We start from the raw sequence: 15,357 nt of genomic DNA on the forward strand, positions 1-15,357 counted from the left end.
GTGTGTATATTATTCGCAAAGGAGGTCAAAGCCTCATGATCTAAAAATGCCTTGCCATCTTTCAGTATTGTAGAACAGACAGATGTCCAAACCTAATTTCAGCTAAATCAATTGAATTAGGGGTTTTGGCCACAGAAGGACCAAGTGCCACTGGGGCCCCCCTTTGTGGTTTGGCTCCAGCAGGGTCATATTCTCTGTGAGAAACCCATCCCTCGCTGTTCTGAATGCTCTACTTTCCCCGGATCAAAGTCGGGCATGCCGTCTATTGCAGAAATAACTCCATTTTATTTTAGATAATGGGTAATAATGTTTGAATATTGAATGTGAGTGAGGGAAAAGACTAAAAAGACAGTAAAAACCATGACAATGTACAATAGGCCTATAACTTATGAATCAGGAGGACAAGGACACAGCTGGCTGTCTAAAAAGAACACCCTGCTCTCCAACACAATGCTGAATGATACAACTGTACTTTACTGCTGTAATTCACTAAATGTGATGATTAAAATACCCTCATCATCACAAAAATGCATCTTCCACTGATTTCTCAATAGCACAAAATGAAGATGATCTACCTACTCTACATCCCTGGGAGACAGTAACTGTTTGGTTATTCTGGCTACAACAAATGTAGCAATTTGATATAACTTTTACTTTTTGCATAAATACAACTAATGAAATTATTAATCATTCTTCACTTCTATTTATCATTTGACATTTAGAAGCCTGTGGCTTTTGACACGCATAGTTATTATGAATGTAATCTACTTAAAATGTTTTTGAAAATAGTGTGAGGTTTTAATTTTACTGTAAGTTTCAACAATATTATCTTACCGACAATTCGAATCTGAAGTATTTATCACAAGAATGCATGTCATCCAGACTTTAAAGGCCCTTGATTGCTTTTTCGCATAATTTACATAATGTACACAATTACTGTCAAATGTATTGGATTTAATAAGTGTGTCTGTAATTACTAAAATGGGAGTGTTTCTTTTCTTAAAAGTGATTGTTGCAGAAGGTTGCGAAACCTATTGTAGTAGTAAATGTATATGTGTGGATAGAAAATATCACTAGGTCAGTAAAAAAAAAACCTCAAAAAACATTTAAGTCATATGAGATGCCTACAATATTTGAATTACCAACTGTAATTTTACCCAGAAATTTAGTTATTGCAGTTACTGTTCTTTAGTTATGGTATTCAGTGAAGTAGAGCAAAATAAATGAGGAGAAGCATTGTAAAAAAAAAACACAGTAATTAGATTTCAGGATTAGATTTCTCAGAGGAGTTTGCTGAGAAGCAGTAGGCAATTCGCTCAATATTATTATTATTTTTATTTATTTATTTTATTTCACAAAGGATGTGTGATGAACATGCTAATATGTTTGATTTGAATGAGATTAAAATAACAAATGAAAACTAGTCTAGTCTGAATAGACTTTAATCTTACATTAAAGGAAGATCATAAGTTATCATTGTATTTGGCCCTATTGGCCTCATGAAGTTGAGTTCCGCTGATATAGATCATGTTACATCTAATTCTCACTCAATGGCTTTGGTAACTATGCATATATTAACCCTAATAGCAATAAAGTAAGCTTTAATTAAATTTATCAATACTGAGAGCACGGGGGCTGAGCATTCCTATTGAAGCTGTGAGACACAGATAACAGACATATTGCATCACTATCTGTATCGGTATGTTTGAACATCAGTGTTTGCTGTCTCCCTTCACTCTCCAATCATCTTCTCCATCCTTCCTATGCTCTTGTATTATCACCATAGCTGGGCCTGGAGACTGTCAGTCTAGAAATGTGTAGTTGTGATCTTGAGAAGAACTGAACATTTCAGTGAAATGGGACATGATTCCTGACTGTTGGAAAGTTTGGTTCCTCCAGCCAGCGGGGAAGTGCTCCAGACACACATGAACTACATGCTCTCTAACATATCCTCTATTGTGTGTGTAGGATTATCCATGAGGACGGTTTCTCTGGTGATGATGTGAAGCAGTACAAGCCAGTGGTCTACAGCAACACCATCCAGTCTCTGGCTGCTATCGTGCGTGCCATGGACACACTGGGGCTGGAGTACGGAGACAAGGAGCGTAAAGTGAGTACAGCGCAAACCCTGATAAGCTGGAATGCTTATTAAGGAGTGACATTCCCATTGTGATTGTAACCTTATGGATGGTAATTGTAACAATTGAGATCAGCTGTAATTTCTCTTTACTTTATACAGTATATGAAAGACAAATATATACTGTTTCTGTGTAAGATGATTCAGGAGAATCGGATAACACGGGTCAATGACAATGACATGTAGTTTTAGCTTCACAGTTCCTGTGGCTGCAATTATGATCTGTAATGAATTGTACTCCGTAAGAATAAATTTTTTTAAAAGAGTCACACTATTTATAGAAATGTTCCAGGTTCAGTACAAGATAAGCTCCTTCTTTCATTTTCTTCAAAAAATTCAAGGATTAGGTGAGGCAATGCTATTAATACCATTTGAGTACTATTTTATAACTGGGTTAGGAATTTAATAATAATAATAATAATAATTAATATATAATTAATAAACAATATCATATAACAATTATTCTGTTAAAATGTGTTGTATTATGTGAGCTGTACGTTTTTTATGGTTCTTTTCAGGTTTATGGTGTTGGGATGACAAATGCCAATAAAGTTGAAAAACTGGATATAGCTTTACATAAAAAAGGTTAATAATTCTTTTTTTTTTTTTTTTTGCACACTACAATCATATACATATTGTTCATATCTTTGGCTATACTGTTTACAGAATAGCCCCATTGTCTTCCACTGTAAGTGCATCAGTGTAAAAATGAATTTTTCTTGTAATAAACATTATACCACAAGCCTCAATTGATATTAACTTATACTGAACCTGGAAAATTCCTTTAATAAAAAATGTCTTTTACTAAAGACACAACCAGTAATCTAATCTAAAGAGAAACGGAACCAGATGTGGTAAATAGATTGTGTCGATAGATTCCAGCCACAGCACATATCATTTCCCCGCCTAATACATAAGTAAAATGGCTGGGTGCTGATGGGAAGCTTCAGGTTAAGATTTCTCTGCTAATGTGTTCCATCAGTGACAATTAGACTCACAATCCCATTGTGCCCTTTCTCAAAAGCTCTCTCACTGTAATGTCAGTGTCAGTGAACTCATTGACCTTCAGCAGGAAGAAATGTTTCATTTTAATCAAACCAGAGCTATCAGCATGGAGGGAACAGTCATCTGAAATATCTAGCAGCCATCGATTGATATATTTTCTATTGTGAGAAATAGAACACGTCTTCATTTCCAGGTTGAGTTACATCTCAGGAAGCTGGCATTGAAGGGCATCAGATCTATGTACCTAATAAGAGAGTTTATAGATAGCAGTGTGGCATAATGTGTTTGAATGTGACTGCTGGGCCTACATGGAATCTGCAGACTTTTTCTGCTGTTTTTTCAGGCAGAGGGCCTCATTTAGTAAGTGATTTTATGTCTTGTGGCTATTCTATTGAAACAGTTTACAGATTCCCTTTCACATCCTTTTTAAAAACTAGATTTTATTTTTAAAGCAAAGTAATGAAATTAATTTTTGTGGTAATCAAATGCTGTGAATTGGGTTTAACTTGTACTGAACCTGGTATATATCTTTACACAGCCCTGAGATTACTAGGGGTGCTCCGATCAGGCCGATCACCGATCACAGAAAGCAGTATCTGCCGATACCGATCACCGATACGATCCTTTTACAGCCTTCTTTTTATTATGTAGAATTATTTATAGTGATACTCCAATCAGGATTTTTAGACATTTATTCAGGGTCTGAATTTCATTTTTGAAAATGAATTCCCCTCTTAGGTGACTCTTGTGAGTGGGGATTTTTTAATTTGAGGGGCAGAGGGGACATTTTTTAGACATTTTTCAAAAATATATATTTATCTCACCTAAATTTTTGATCATGCAGTGCATTTTTGTTTTAACAGTCGTGCAATAGCTTACACACAGCACAAGCCTGATTTTGTGAGCTGTATGTGAGGTGGCCTTTTATGACAGGTTCACACATAGGCCTCCGTTTGCAGTGTGTATGCAGTCCATGTGCTGTACGTAAGTGGTGCAGAAGCAGCACTGACTCATTGTGCTTTCACACAGGAGTCCGTAACTGATCTGTGGCTGTATACCACAAACACAACATTTATCTATTATTTTGATTTCAAATCAAAACATTGTCACTGAAAATGCTTTTTCAGCATTATGATTATTTTTTTACACAGTACAGTAATACAATCTTTCATAGATGTGTTTAAACACAATAAATATAATCAAAGCAACACATTATCCAATGCTTTTTACTTTTGCATTTACTTCTAGATTTATATATTAAGTTGCTCAAGTGGCAAACCATTTAAACTACTTTTCGTCTGTTATCACAAACTTACCATTGACAGAAACAGTCAGCTCTACTGCCTTTCCTTTTGCATTTAAATCTTTATTACAAGTAATCCTGCGGTTCATAAAGAACTTTGTTTTTCTACCTCCACGAGTGTCATCTATTATTGCCTTGTTTATCTAAAAGTGCTCTTTCCCTTTAAACCTAGCCAAAAAGTCATATGTTTTGACTGTGAAACACAGTAGACTTTAATTATATGCATTTATGGTGTTATTACTACATTTTTGTGTCAATCCATGTCCATATTTACTGCAAACAATGCGCTGTCACTTTAATTCCGCGCGTGCAGTGGAAATGATCTCTGCACTTCTGCAGATGCACCGCTCCTGGAACGCACTGCCGGACTGCAACGCGTTAATCCTTTATGATGAGCGCGGAAAAATACGCACCGCATACGCACTGCAAACGGATGTGAACGTGCCGTTGTGTGTGTGTGCGCACGCGCTGCGAGTGTGCATGAGCGCACGGTCTCCAGAAGAGCATGGTTTAAACACTGGCAAGAATTAAAAAGAAAAGCCTGCCTCGATTGTGTAAGTGACAGTTCCTGTTAACTGTTCAGCGTGCAGCTTGCTTACAGTGTAGATGCGATGTGATTGAAGCCGTTTGCATATTTAATATGAATATGAATTATACCTCACTTTCAGCATTATAATTATTTCACCTGTGCCGGACAGAGACTGAGACGGTACGCTGCATGTCGTGCCAAATAGGGCTGCAACAACGAATCGATTAAATCGATAAAAATCGATTACTAAAAGCGTTGGCAACGAATTTCATAATCGATTCGTTGTGTCGCGCGACGCGGAGACGTTTGATTATTAAAAAAAACTTTAGTTGAGCGCGGAGCGGAGTGAACACACTCAGTCTCTCTCGCGCACGGATGCTAGCAGAGTTTGGCGCCTCATAAATAAAAACAAAAAGTAAAAAAAACAATAAAAAAACGAGCGGAGGTAGAGGAAAGATACATGGCGGAGGCAGAGAAATCCGTGCGACCCAAGTCATCCAAGGTGTGGGAGCAGGGGCGGCGTTTGCGTATGGCAGAGTATGGCAGTTGCCATACCCTAGCCCAGTCAGGTGCTGTGAAAATTATCCAAACTTGAGTCGCTTATAATTCGTTTTATTATTTTAAATCAGAGAGTTTTAAAAATAGTAAACCAATGATAAGCATTAAAATAACTTGTCAGTAAAACTTCGTAACGCCATTGGATCATCGAGCTCTCAGCGAGACCTCGTAACTTCACCCCGCCTCCGTTCAGATTGACGCACAGCCTGGAGAAGATGAGATCTCTGCTTTTTCGCAATGCAAGGGTGAATAAATAATTGGTGTTTGAATAGTACAGCGTTTTCTTTACTCAAACACTATGTCAGTAAAGGATAATGTTTTTGTGTGTTTGAAGAGTGGAGAAGAATTAGTTATTTGCTGTCTATATACGTTTTAAATATCCTGTGCATTATGTGCATAAGCGCTTAATTTGAGATTTTGGCCAAGTGTATTAAACAACAAGAAAAAACTAAGCGCCCATATAGCTACAATCAAAGTTATATAACCTGTAAAAGTTGATGAAAGCATAATGCACTTAATGCACTTATGCACTGCATAACAGTTACAGCCGTTCTAACGACAGACAAAACACTCCATCTCCGTTATTCTCTGGTCAAAAACATTATTAACTCCATTTGAGCTTGATTTTCATATAATGTTAAGTGCAGGTGTCTGATACAATACCAACGCTAACGACGCAGTGTTGTTAAATTATTTAATTTTTGCACTCCCCAAAAAGTCTATATATTTGGCAGATGTAAAGCATACATGTGTATGTTTTTGTGTTAGTCCATTTTATTTTATTTTATTATTATTATAACAGCTCAGGGATGTTCAAGGAGCAACATGTTTGTGCACTTTCTAAAGATTTTAGTTCTGTTTTTGAATAAAGGGTTGGAAATGAATGCTTTTTTTTTTTTTTTTTAAATCCGATTCATCGATTAATCGGAAAAATAATCGACAGATTAATCGATTATTAAAATAATCGTTAGTTGCAGCCCTAGTGCCAAACCTCTCACGGCAGGTGTGTCATCAGCTTGAGATCGGCCTTTTTAGAGACCGCCGATCAAACATCCCCAAGCGATTATCGGCCGATAGTGATCGGTAGGCGATCAATCGGAGCACCCCTAGAGATTGCTGCACTCTTATTGGTAGCTGAAATTACATAAAATTAGATAAAGTACTTCATAAAAGAGCATGTAATGGATACTCAAATTTACTGCATAGAGTTCTGTGTTAACCAATTCCATGTGGGCTGAGTTATGTCTATTATCAATGGAGAAATTGGTCAGAATATGTGAGGAACTACAGTATATACAGTATGTGACCAAAGTGATATGTTCTTAGAGAAGAACTTGCATGAGGCTTGCATACAATTTTTTATGCATGCAAGCATAAATGACTAAATGTAAATGCATATAGTATGTCTACGCTTATCCTGAGAACAGATCACTCACACACATCCACACAAACTCTTCAGGCCTCTGTTCCTTCAGGCTGTGGAGGCCAGCTGGCTCACACCTTTTTAATCTGAGGTGTGAAGCTTTTATTGGAACTGCTTTCTCAACAACCTAGTCTCTATAGATCTGTTTGCCCTTTCTTTCTCTCACACTCTCTATTTCTTGCTTTTATACCCTCTCAGCTTCCCGCTTTCCCTCTCTCTCACTTTTATCCATCCGTCTTTGTATGCATAGCCTTCTCCATATTGCCCTCCCCTATCTCCTTTTCTCTCTCACCAATCTGGCCCTGTTTCCATGGCGACCTCTTGTTTTGCCTCTCTCGCAACGCATTCCACAAGTCTGTGTCCATGGGCAATGTCACTCGCATGCACTCTGCCCAGCTCAAAAAGAGGCAACCATCTCATGTGACCATTCACACAGCGTGTGTGACCAGAATGAGGAGTGGGCCACACCCTTCATAGAATACAACTCTATAGCGCCGTTCCAAGATATAGTGATCTGCCTACTGCCTACATTCATCCTGGAACTGATTTCGAATGCTGTGCATAAGAGACACTTGGATGTTACATGGCACACACAAATACTGGAATAATCCAATACAATAGACCAAAATTATTATAAAATAAAAAATGCCTTTTTATGCCTTTATTGTGATTGGACAGTAGTTAGACAGGAAGCAAAGTAGGAGAGAGAGAGAGAGAGAGAGAGAGGATGGGATCCAGAAATGTCCACGAGCCCGGGACTCGAACTCGGGATGCCCGAAGCTCAACGGCGCTACGTGTCGGCACACTGCCTACGAGGCTGTCACCACTAGGGATGCAACGATACCATTTTTTCAGAATCAATCCGATCTGATACCGATAATTCTGAGTATCTGCTGATACCGCAGTTTAAAAAAAAAAAATCTATGTAGAATTTCTATACTTCTCTGTGTTGACCTGATCGTCACTCTTTTGTGTGTTAAACACAATCTACTACATTTAGACCACTTTATTATAATGAAAAATAACAAATGAAAAAATATATAATCATAATCTATGACAAAAATACTATTATAAACTAGGTTAGTGAATAATTCAGCAGCAAAAGATACTCTAGAAAAATCATGGTTGCACAATAATTTTATAAAATAATTTTATAATTTTATTTACAAATAAAACTGAATACGTATACGACTAAATCTGATAAAATGTTACACATTGCTCTTTGTATTGTTGTAAAATACATTCATGAAAAAACAAGTAAATACATTTATATATAAATTAGGGGTGTCAACGTAATCAAAAATTTTTAACGCGTTCATATTTTTTTAACGCAGATTAATCGTTTGATTAAGGTTTGACCCCGACTTCTTCCCGTCATCGCAGTGCGGAAGGTTATCTATCATTGTGTGATGAGGGTACAGCACCAGTGTTGCCAGGGTAACGGCACAAGTGGGCTATTTTGAAAACAAATGACAGAGCCTTGGGTTACATTTTTTTTGGGCTACTTTTTTAATGTACCGCAGCCGCCCAAAGTGTATATACAGACAAATAAAAATAGATCCTTTTACTAATGTGTATTATACTTGGAATGTATCCCTGGAAACTTAAGAACGGAGAGGCGGTTGTAACATCAAACAACGTGAGTTTCAGCAGAGCATTTATGTTAAGGCTTTTACACAGCAGAAATAAACATGACAACAGCCACTATAGATTATATAAGACAATAAACACACGATTACGATAGGATATGGTCTGTATGTGATTTTCTTGAAAGGAATGTGTGCATCTGAAATGCTAATTTGTGCAGCGACATAAAAGGCTATAAATAGCATATTTTAACAACAGTAAACGACCAAATTCCACATGTGATCGCAAAAGGAAGTTATTACAAACACTCGATGGTTGGTGGTTTGAAGTGAGTTCTGAGTAAAAGTGTACTACTAATCTCATAAATTGTCTTATGAACCATGATGCTAATATTAGCTCTAATGCAGCTGCAGGACAGGTCCAATTCTTCTTCATAATGCATTTTGTCATAATACTTAACGTAAGGTCGCAAGAAATGTTTTGTTGTATTTATTTAGAAATACTTTTGATAATAGTTGGGTAAATGTTTACTGGGATTGACGCGATGTGGCTTGGTAAACGTTTTATTGCCAGTTTAATGGCTGATAATGGCTGAATAAAAACAAAAGAATAATGATAAAAGAATAATAAGGATTATGTCTCATACCTGGTGGAAGTGTGAAAGGTTCTGTTTCCTTAAACTAGTTTACAGGTAACTCTACACATTTACAGGTAAATCCTAGTATTTTAAATTTGCGATTAATCATGATTAATCACAGTCCATGACTGTGATTAACGCGATTAAATTTTTTAATCAATTGACAGCACTAATATAAATATATACTATACAATTAAAAGACATTTCTTTTAAATGTATAGCACAGTAATGAAGGCAGCAACATGTGATAGATAGAACAGAACAAGAAAGACTATTAATAATCTTTCATTGTGCAGAAAAGTGTTATAATACGAAAGGCTCCAATACAGAAAATGCCAGTATCGGAGCCGATACCGATCCTGAGTATTGAATCGATGCATCCCTAGTCACCACCGACAACAGTTTTTGATAAGTAATTTAGTATTCAAATTCAGCTGAATTAATCAAAGGATTAATCAAATTTGATTGTATTATTTATTCATTTTATTTTATTATTAAAATTATTCTTATCATATTAAATATGATAAGAATAATAATACAATGCTTTTATTTTATTTCAATATATTATATTTCAATCTTGAGTGAAATATAAATTAACATTTTATAATCTTGGGTTAAATTTTTCATTCAGCATCAGTGCTGTTATTGTTAACTTAAACTATTATTTTTGATTATTTTTTATATTATTATATGAAATAAAATAAGATATAAAAATATCTTTTGAAATAAAATAAGATGAAAAAAACCTGAAAAGGATGAAATACAGTGAAAGTTAGAAAAGCTGCCTTGGCAATTTACTGAAATAAAGGATGTTGAAGTTGAAGTACCAAAAATACTTAAAGCTAAATAGAAATGTAAAAATGACAAAAGCATATAACAAAATTACTAAAACTTGTATGCTGTTATGTGCTGTATGTAGGATAGACACCGAGTGGTTGAACTAGGTATTGCAGTCCAAACTCAAAATAATGGAGACGGTTATTTTCACCTGGCCCCTCCTCCCCAGACTTGACGCAAATGCAGGTTGCCAGATTAATAACATCAACAGGAACGAGCGCACATGAAGATGAATACAATTAAATACGCTGTGTTTTCCGCCAGCTGGCAACCCGCGGTGCCGAAATACAATTGGGTACACTGGCAGTGGGCGGGTTTCACAAACCATAACAATCACAGACATTCCGGGCCGGAATGCACATTTTCAAAGGAGAATAACTGACTGTAGCATTGTTTTTCAGATAAACAAGTATGTTAACTTAGCATGTTTCTTAAATATCTGCAAACATATTATGGTATTTTTATGCTTTAGTAGAGTCAAAATCCTACATACAGCACCTTTAAACTAAAATTTTAAAATTTAACTTTAAAGTGTATTAAAATATTCTAGTACTATCTAAATAATAGTAGTAGTAATAATAATAATAATAGTAATAATAATAGTATTATCTAGGTTTTTATAATATGTATATATATATATATATATGTGTGTGTGTGTGTATATATATATATATGTGTGTGTGTGTATATATATAAATCCTGGTTATTTTTTTTTTTTTTTAAATTGCCTTCATTTGACATTTCTGTTATCATGCATTGGTAACAAAACTAATATGTATGTGCGTCAAAATACTCCATTAAATAAATAAATATCTCCATTAGGCAATCACTACATTTTGGAACAGAAAATAAATCTATACGCACTTCCTTTGAATCCATACACACTTTTATACAGAACACCTTGCCCAGGCTCACAATGCGTTTGCCAGCATCATTGAATGATGGTGCTATATGGATATGTTATGTTACTCTCTGTGATATTTTGTTACATGGCCAGGAGATAGTCAGGAGTCGCTGTCTATTTTTAGATGTTCTGTGGCATGTATACTTGACATACCTACTCCATGAACGTTCTTGTCATGTCTCTATCCATGCAGCTGTCCTGGTAAAGACCCAGGATCCTTTTTCTCCACAGCTTAGTAGTTTAATAGCGGAAGTCGCTACGGCCTGTGGAAGGAAGTCCATTCATCCTAGTTTGATTCAGAGCTCACCACAACTTAACACATGATCTGATGCTGATCCCATTGTTGCCATGCTTATGGGCATCTACGTTACAGCAAAATGGCTGCCGCTCTGAGTGGAATAGGTTCCTTAAGGTCCAACATGTTGGTGTGACCTTGCCAGGGTTCCTCGCATCCTGAGCCACACCACGGCTGATAATATAAATGGCAGTCTGTGGTGGGCAGGGGCTGTGAGCCCAGTGCCTGGCACCCAGATGGACACAGATGGGCTTTGCCATTCTGGCCCTCTGCTTCCACTGCAGAATCATGACGCAGCGCGTGAAAAACTCTCCCAAACAAGCCCAATTGGGTGTCACCAGTCTGCGTGCTAACCACATACAAAATTATATTCAAAAATGTCCCAAAATAGAACTGAGAAATAGGATTGCAGTCAGAATTAGGAGTGTTTGCTCATGGAGCGACTTTGAGGGATAGAGGGAAGTGAAAAGCTCTAAATTTAAAGTGATTTATCCTGCATTAGTGCTGACACTCTGCTGACACTCCTATCTGGCCATTTCTATTACTTTTTCACTTATAATGATAAATATGTGTATGCAGATCCACTTAATGCATATTAAGAGTTGAATTGTTGTATATTTTCTGGGTTATATTATGATTTTATGGATGGGATTCTGCAGTGTGTGAAAAATCTGCTCTTTCAGGCAAAACTGATTGGATGCGGGCAGTCACTCATATGGGGCATGAATTGCTGTCTGTGGCCACTGGGAATAGTGGCTTTTAAAGTATTGAGACACATTAATGATGCTTTGTTTTTTCTTTAAATTTAATGGAAATCCCATAGGTGGCTTTTTGCAGTAATGCATGACTTGAGGCCAACTGGCACTCTTTTTGTTACGATTTATTATATTTTAGTCATGATTACTGCATTGGTAACAAGCTTCCACAAGCTTTCGTGTTTGGGGTTGCCAAATGTCAAGAATTTAAACACCCCAATCAGAGCTCCTAAGTAGATGCATTTTCCATCCCATGTTTTACTTAATTGTCCCAATTATCAGATTATCTGAAAAGACAAATATGTTTGTTTGGAGTTTAGCAAACTCCATTGCAATATTCTGCTCAAATGAAAGTGTCATATTTATGCTATTTCCTGCGACTGTATCTGTGAGCAGCCATCTCAGTGACACACAGTAATTACAAATATGAATCTCAACTATGTTGTTTGCAATTGTGGTTGTTGAATGAATGCGCTTATGCGAAATCTGTGCTACAATATAAAGTCTTTTTGTTTTAAGGCCAATTCACACTGCATGGATAGACGCAGACAAAAGGAAATAGATATATTCGTCAGGTTTTGTTTGATCAGTGCGTTCCCCCTGTCTGCATCTGTTGGCATTGGTTGGTGCTTGTTTTTGCCAATTGAACATTTTGAATTGCTGTTTGTACTGCACTCGGTTGGTTGTTGTGTTGGTCTGTGTCTGTTGCTGCATGAATTGGCCTTAATAGAAAAACGTTAAAGTAATATTGAATTATTGGAATTTAAATTGGGAATTTTACTGTTTTAGCTTTTTAAGGTTTTACTAGTTTTCATAATGTAGAAAGTGTTAATGTATATGATAAATATATCTGAAAACTAGATAATGTTAAATAAACCCTGCCTACGAGTATGTGAAAGTGCTAGAGATGCATCGAAATGAAAATTCTGTGCCGAAACCGAAAATGCTTTGTAATTATTATTTATTATTTTATTAAATAATATAAAATAAGACTTAGTAATTTATCGCATTAATTTTAATGATATTAAATAATAATTTAAAAAAAAATACCAATAAAAAACACAGTTTTATTGAAAATAACACAATAAAATTGAACAGAAAATATATTAATATTAAATATAAATGTATTATTTTTATTCAGTTCAATGCAACAGAAACGGATGCAAGTTTTTGCTTGTTTATTTTTTTGACTAATTATCCAAATAATGTATAGTCCTACAAATACATTTTCGGCTCATATTTTCAGCCAACTGAAAATGCCATTTTCAGCAACTGAAAATTCTGTGCATTCCTAGAAAGTACAATATTGTGATGAAATTTCTCAACTGAAAAATGTTTTCAATAATAATCATGATAAAATTTTTTTGAGCTGAATAATAGTGATTATCAGTTTAAACATTGTGTAGCCCTAAGATCCTCTGTTGCTCTCTGCGCAAACTGTCACTAGGGTATGTGGTTGTTTGTGTTAGTATGAGTCTGTGGGCTTCTGTCTGTGTTGTGGAGGGAAAACAGTTGAGGAATAAGGAAGAGAGGGTGCTGGCAGCAGAATATTCCCAGCAGTCCCGGCAACGCCCTAGCGGTGCTCACGCGCCCACTCATTATTCAGAGAAAACCCATCTGAACAGCCTCATCATCATGCAAATAATCTTTATATAACGCTAACCTGGAAAAAAAACTGTTTGATTTACCTGCATTCAAATAGGAAAAATACCTGGTTATGTAGAAGTCTAGAGCAGTGTTCGGTTTCAGTTTTTAACCCAAAACTGTTCAGTTTTGTCTGGGATTTCATATACTTTGGGCAGGATTGAAGGGATCATGATCATCTGGAGGTGAGCATTATGATGAGACTTGTTGAGGATAAAAGTAAAAAATATAATATACCACAAATTACAGACAATGGGATTAAATTCACAAAATGCTTCTGTGAAACACAAATTTACCTGTGGGAAAACGAGTTGCATCCAAATAGGATATAGAACTTTGAAGTGAAGCCCCTTTTAGATGCTGATAGTGATACATTGCCAAATAAAACTGTTTTCCGGTACATATTTTGAGAACTGTGCATTGTCCACGTTGACATTTATTTTTGTCTACATGGTGGTGCATGCCCCACTTCTGTGTGAAATGGACACCTGGTAATGATAAAAGGAGTTGATATGAACTACACCTCTGAAAGGTGAAAAACATCCAGAAAGGACAATGTTTTTGCTCCTACACAGTTAAGATAAGCAGTTTCAAGGAAAAAAAAAAAAAAATCCAATTTGGCATATTTCTTGAGAACCCACATCCTGTCCTTGATTAGTTTCTTTCTAAAACCTTTTCCCCTTGGATCAGTAGTCACTATTGTGAATCAGACCTGTGAATGTCTAATCAATTCTTCCGTATCACAGGTGAAATGGTTTATTAGCTGAAAATTGAGCTGTGTCTTAGCAACACTCACGGCTGCCCTGTAAAAATGTGCTATTAAAACGAATTTCTGCCTGCTGTTATGCAGTGCTTTTAATTCATGACTTGAGGTAAAAACATTAGCATAGATTTTATACTCAAACAGCAGTAAGTTGAGGGTCCTCCCTAGATTTTTGGTCCAGGTCACCCTGGATTTTGGTACATTCTTTGTGAAGTAGTTGGGTTTGCAGACAGCCTGTACCATTGCTAAAAATGAGAGGGGAAGGTTAGGCGTATTTATAGAATGTGTAAATTAATTTTGCGTGAGGCAGAACGAGAGCCCTCCAGAAGCATTAACAGATATCTATCCCAGCAGATTACACTGCAGCCTCCATTTTAATTGAGACTCTTTTATGTCATGTCTCTGGTGCTTGGATTCAGTAAAAGGATGTCTGGGTCCCTTCTCCCCAGCCTTACAGCTCATCTACACAGATCCCAAATATAATTATTTCTGACGCAGCTTAATTACATATTAGGTTAATCAGTTTACCTCAATGAATCTTTACACCGGAGAACTACTTGTGTTTTCCAGGCTGTTGCTTTTTTAGTGGAATTTTTATGTCAGCTGAATGAGACACATCTACTTGTTTGTGGTCCTCGTAAACTTGGTGCCCTGCCAGGGTTTTTGAACGAAGGACGCCTTTCACAATCCTAAAATGTTTACAGACCCCACAGTACATCTTACTGAATTGAATAGAAACAGATATTTTGCACGCTATGATAGAGCTCTTCAAATAATGGAACTGAATCAGTCTCCTCACTTTCTCAACTGTCCTGATCCATTAGTAAACCAATATTGACAAGAAATATTTGAATATTTACAATACATGAATTTTAGTGCTGTCAATTGATAAAAAAAATTAATGAATTGATCACACGTTTTCTCCACCTAACATTAAAGTTGTTAAATATACTTTTTATAATGCAATAATTTCACCTTCA

At 36.2% G+C, this 15,357-nt stretch overlaps 1 protein-coding gene across 4 annotated transcripts in view; it reads left to right on the forward strand.

Annotated features, from left to right (window-relative positions):
* Positions 1-15,357, forward strand: part of gnao1a (guanine nucleotide binding protein (G protein), alpha activating activity polypeptide O, a) — an 87,570-nt gene that overhangs the window by 20,022 nt on the left and 52,191 nt on the right. For all 4 annotated transcript variants that reach the window (XM_058750738.1, XM_058750740.1, XM_058750742.1 and 1 more), the window contains exon 3: positions 1,969-2,110. In XM_058750738.1, the coding sequence (XP_058606721.1) occupies positions 1,969-2,110 (142 nt within the window). The remainder of the gene's footprint in view (positions 1-1,968; positions 2,111-15,357) is intronic.

Source organism: Onychostoma macrolepis, chromosome 18 (assembly GCF_012432095.1).
Source record: "Onychostoma macrolepis isolate SWU-2019 chromosome 18, ASM1243209v1, whole genome shotgun sequence".
NCBI lineage: Eukaryota > Metazoa > Chordata > Actinopteri > Cypriniformes > Cyprinidae > Onychostoma > Onychostoma macrolepis.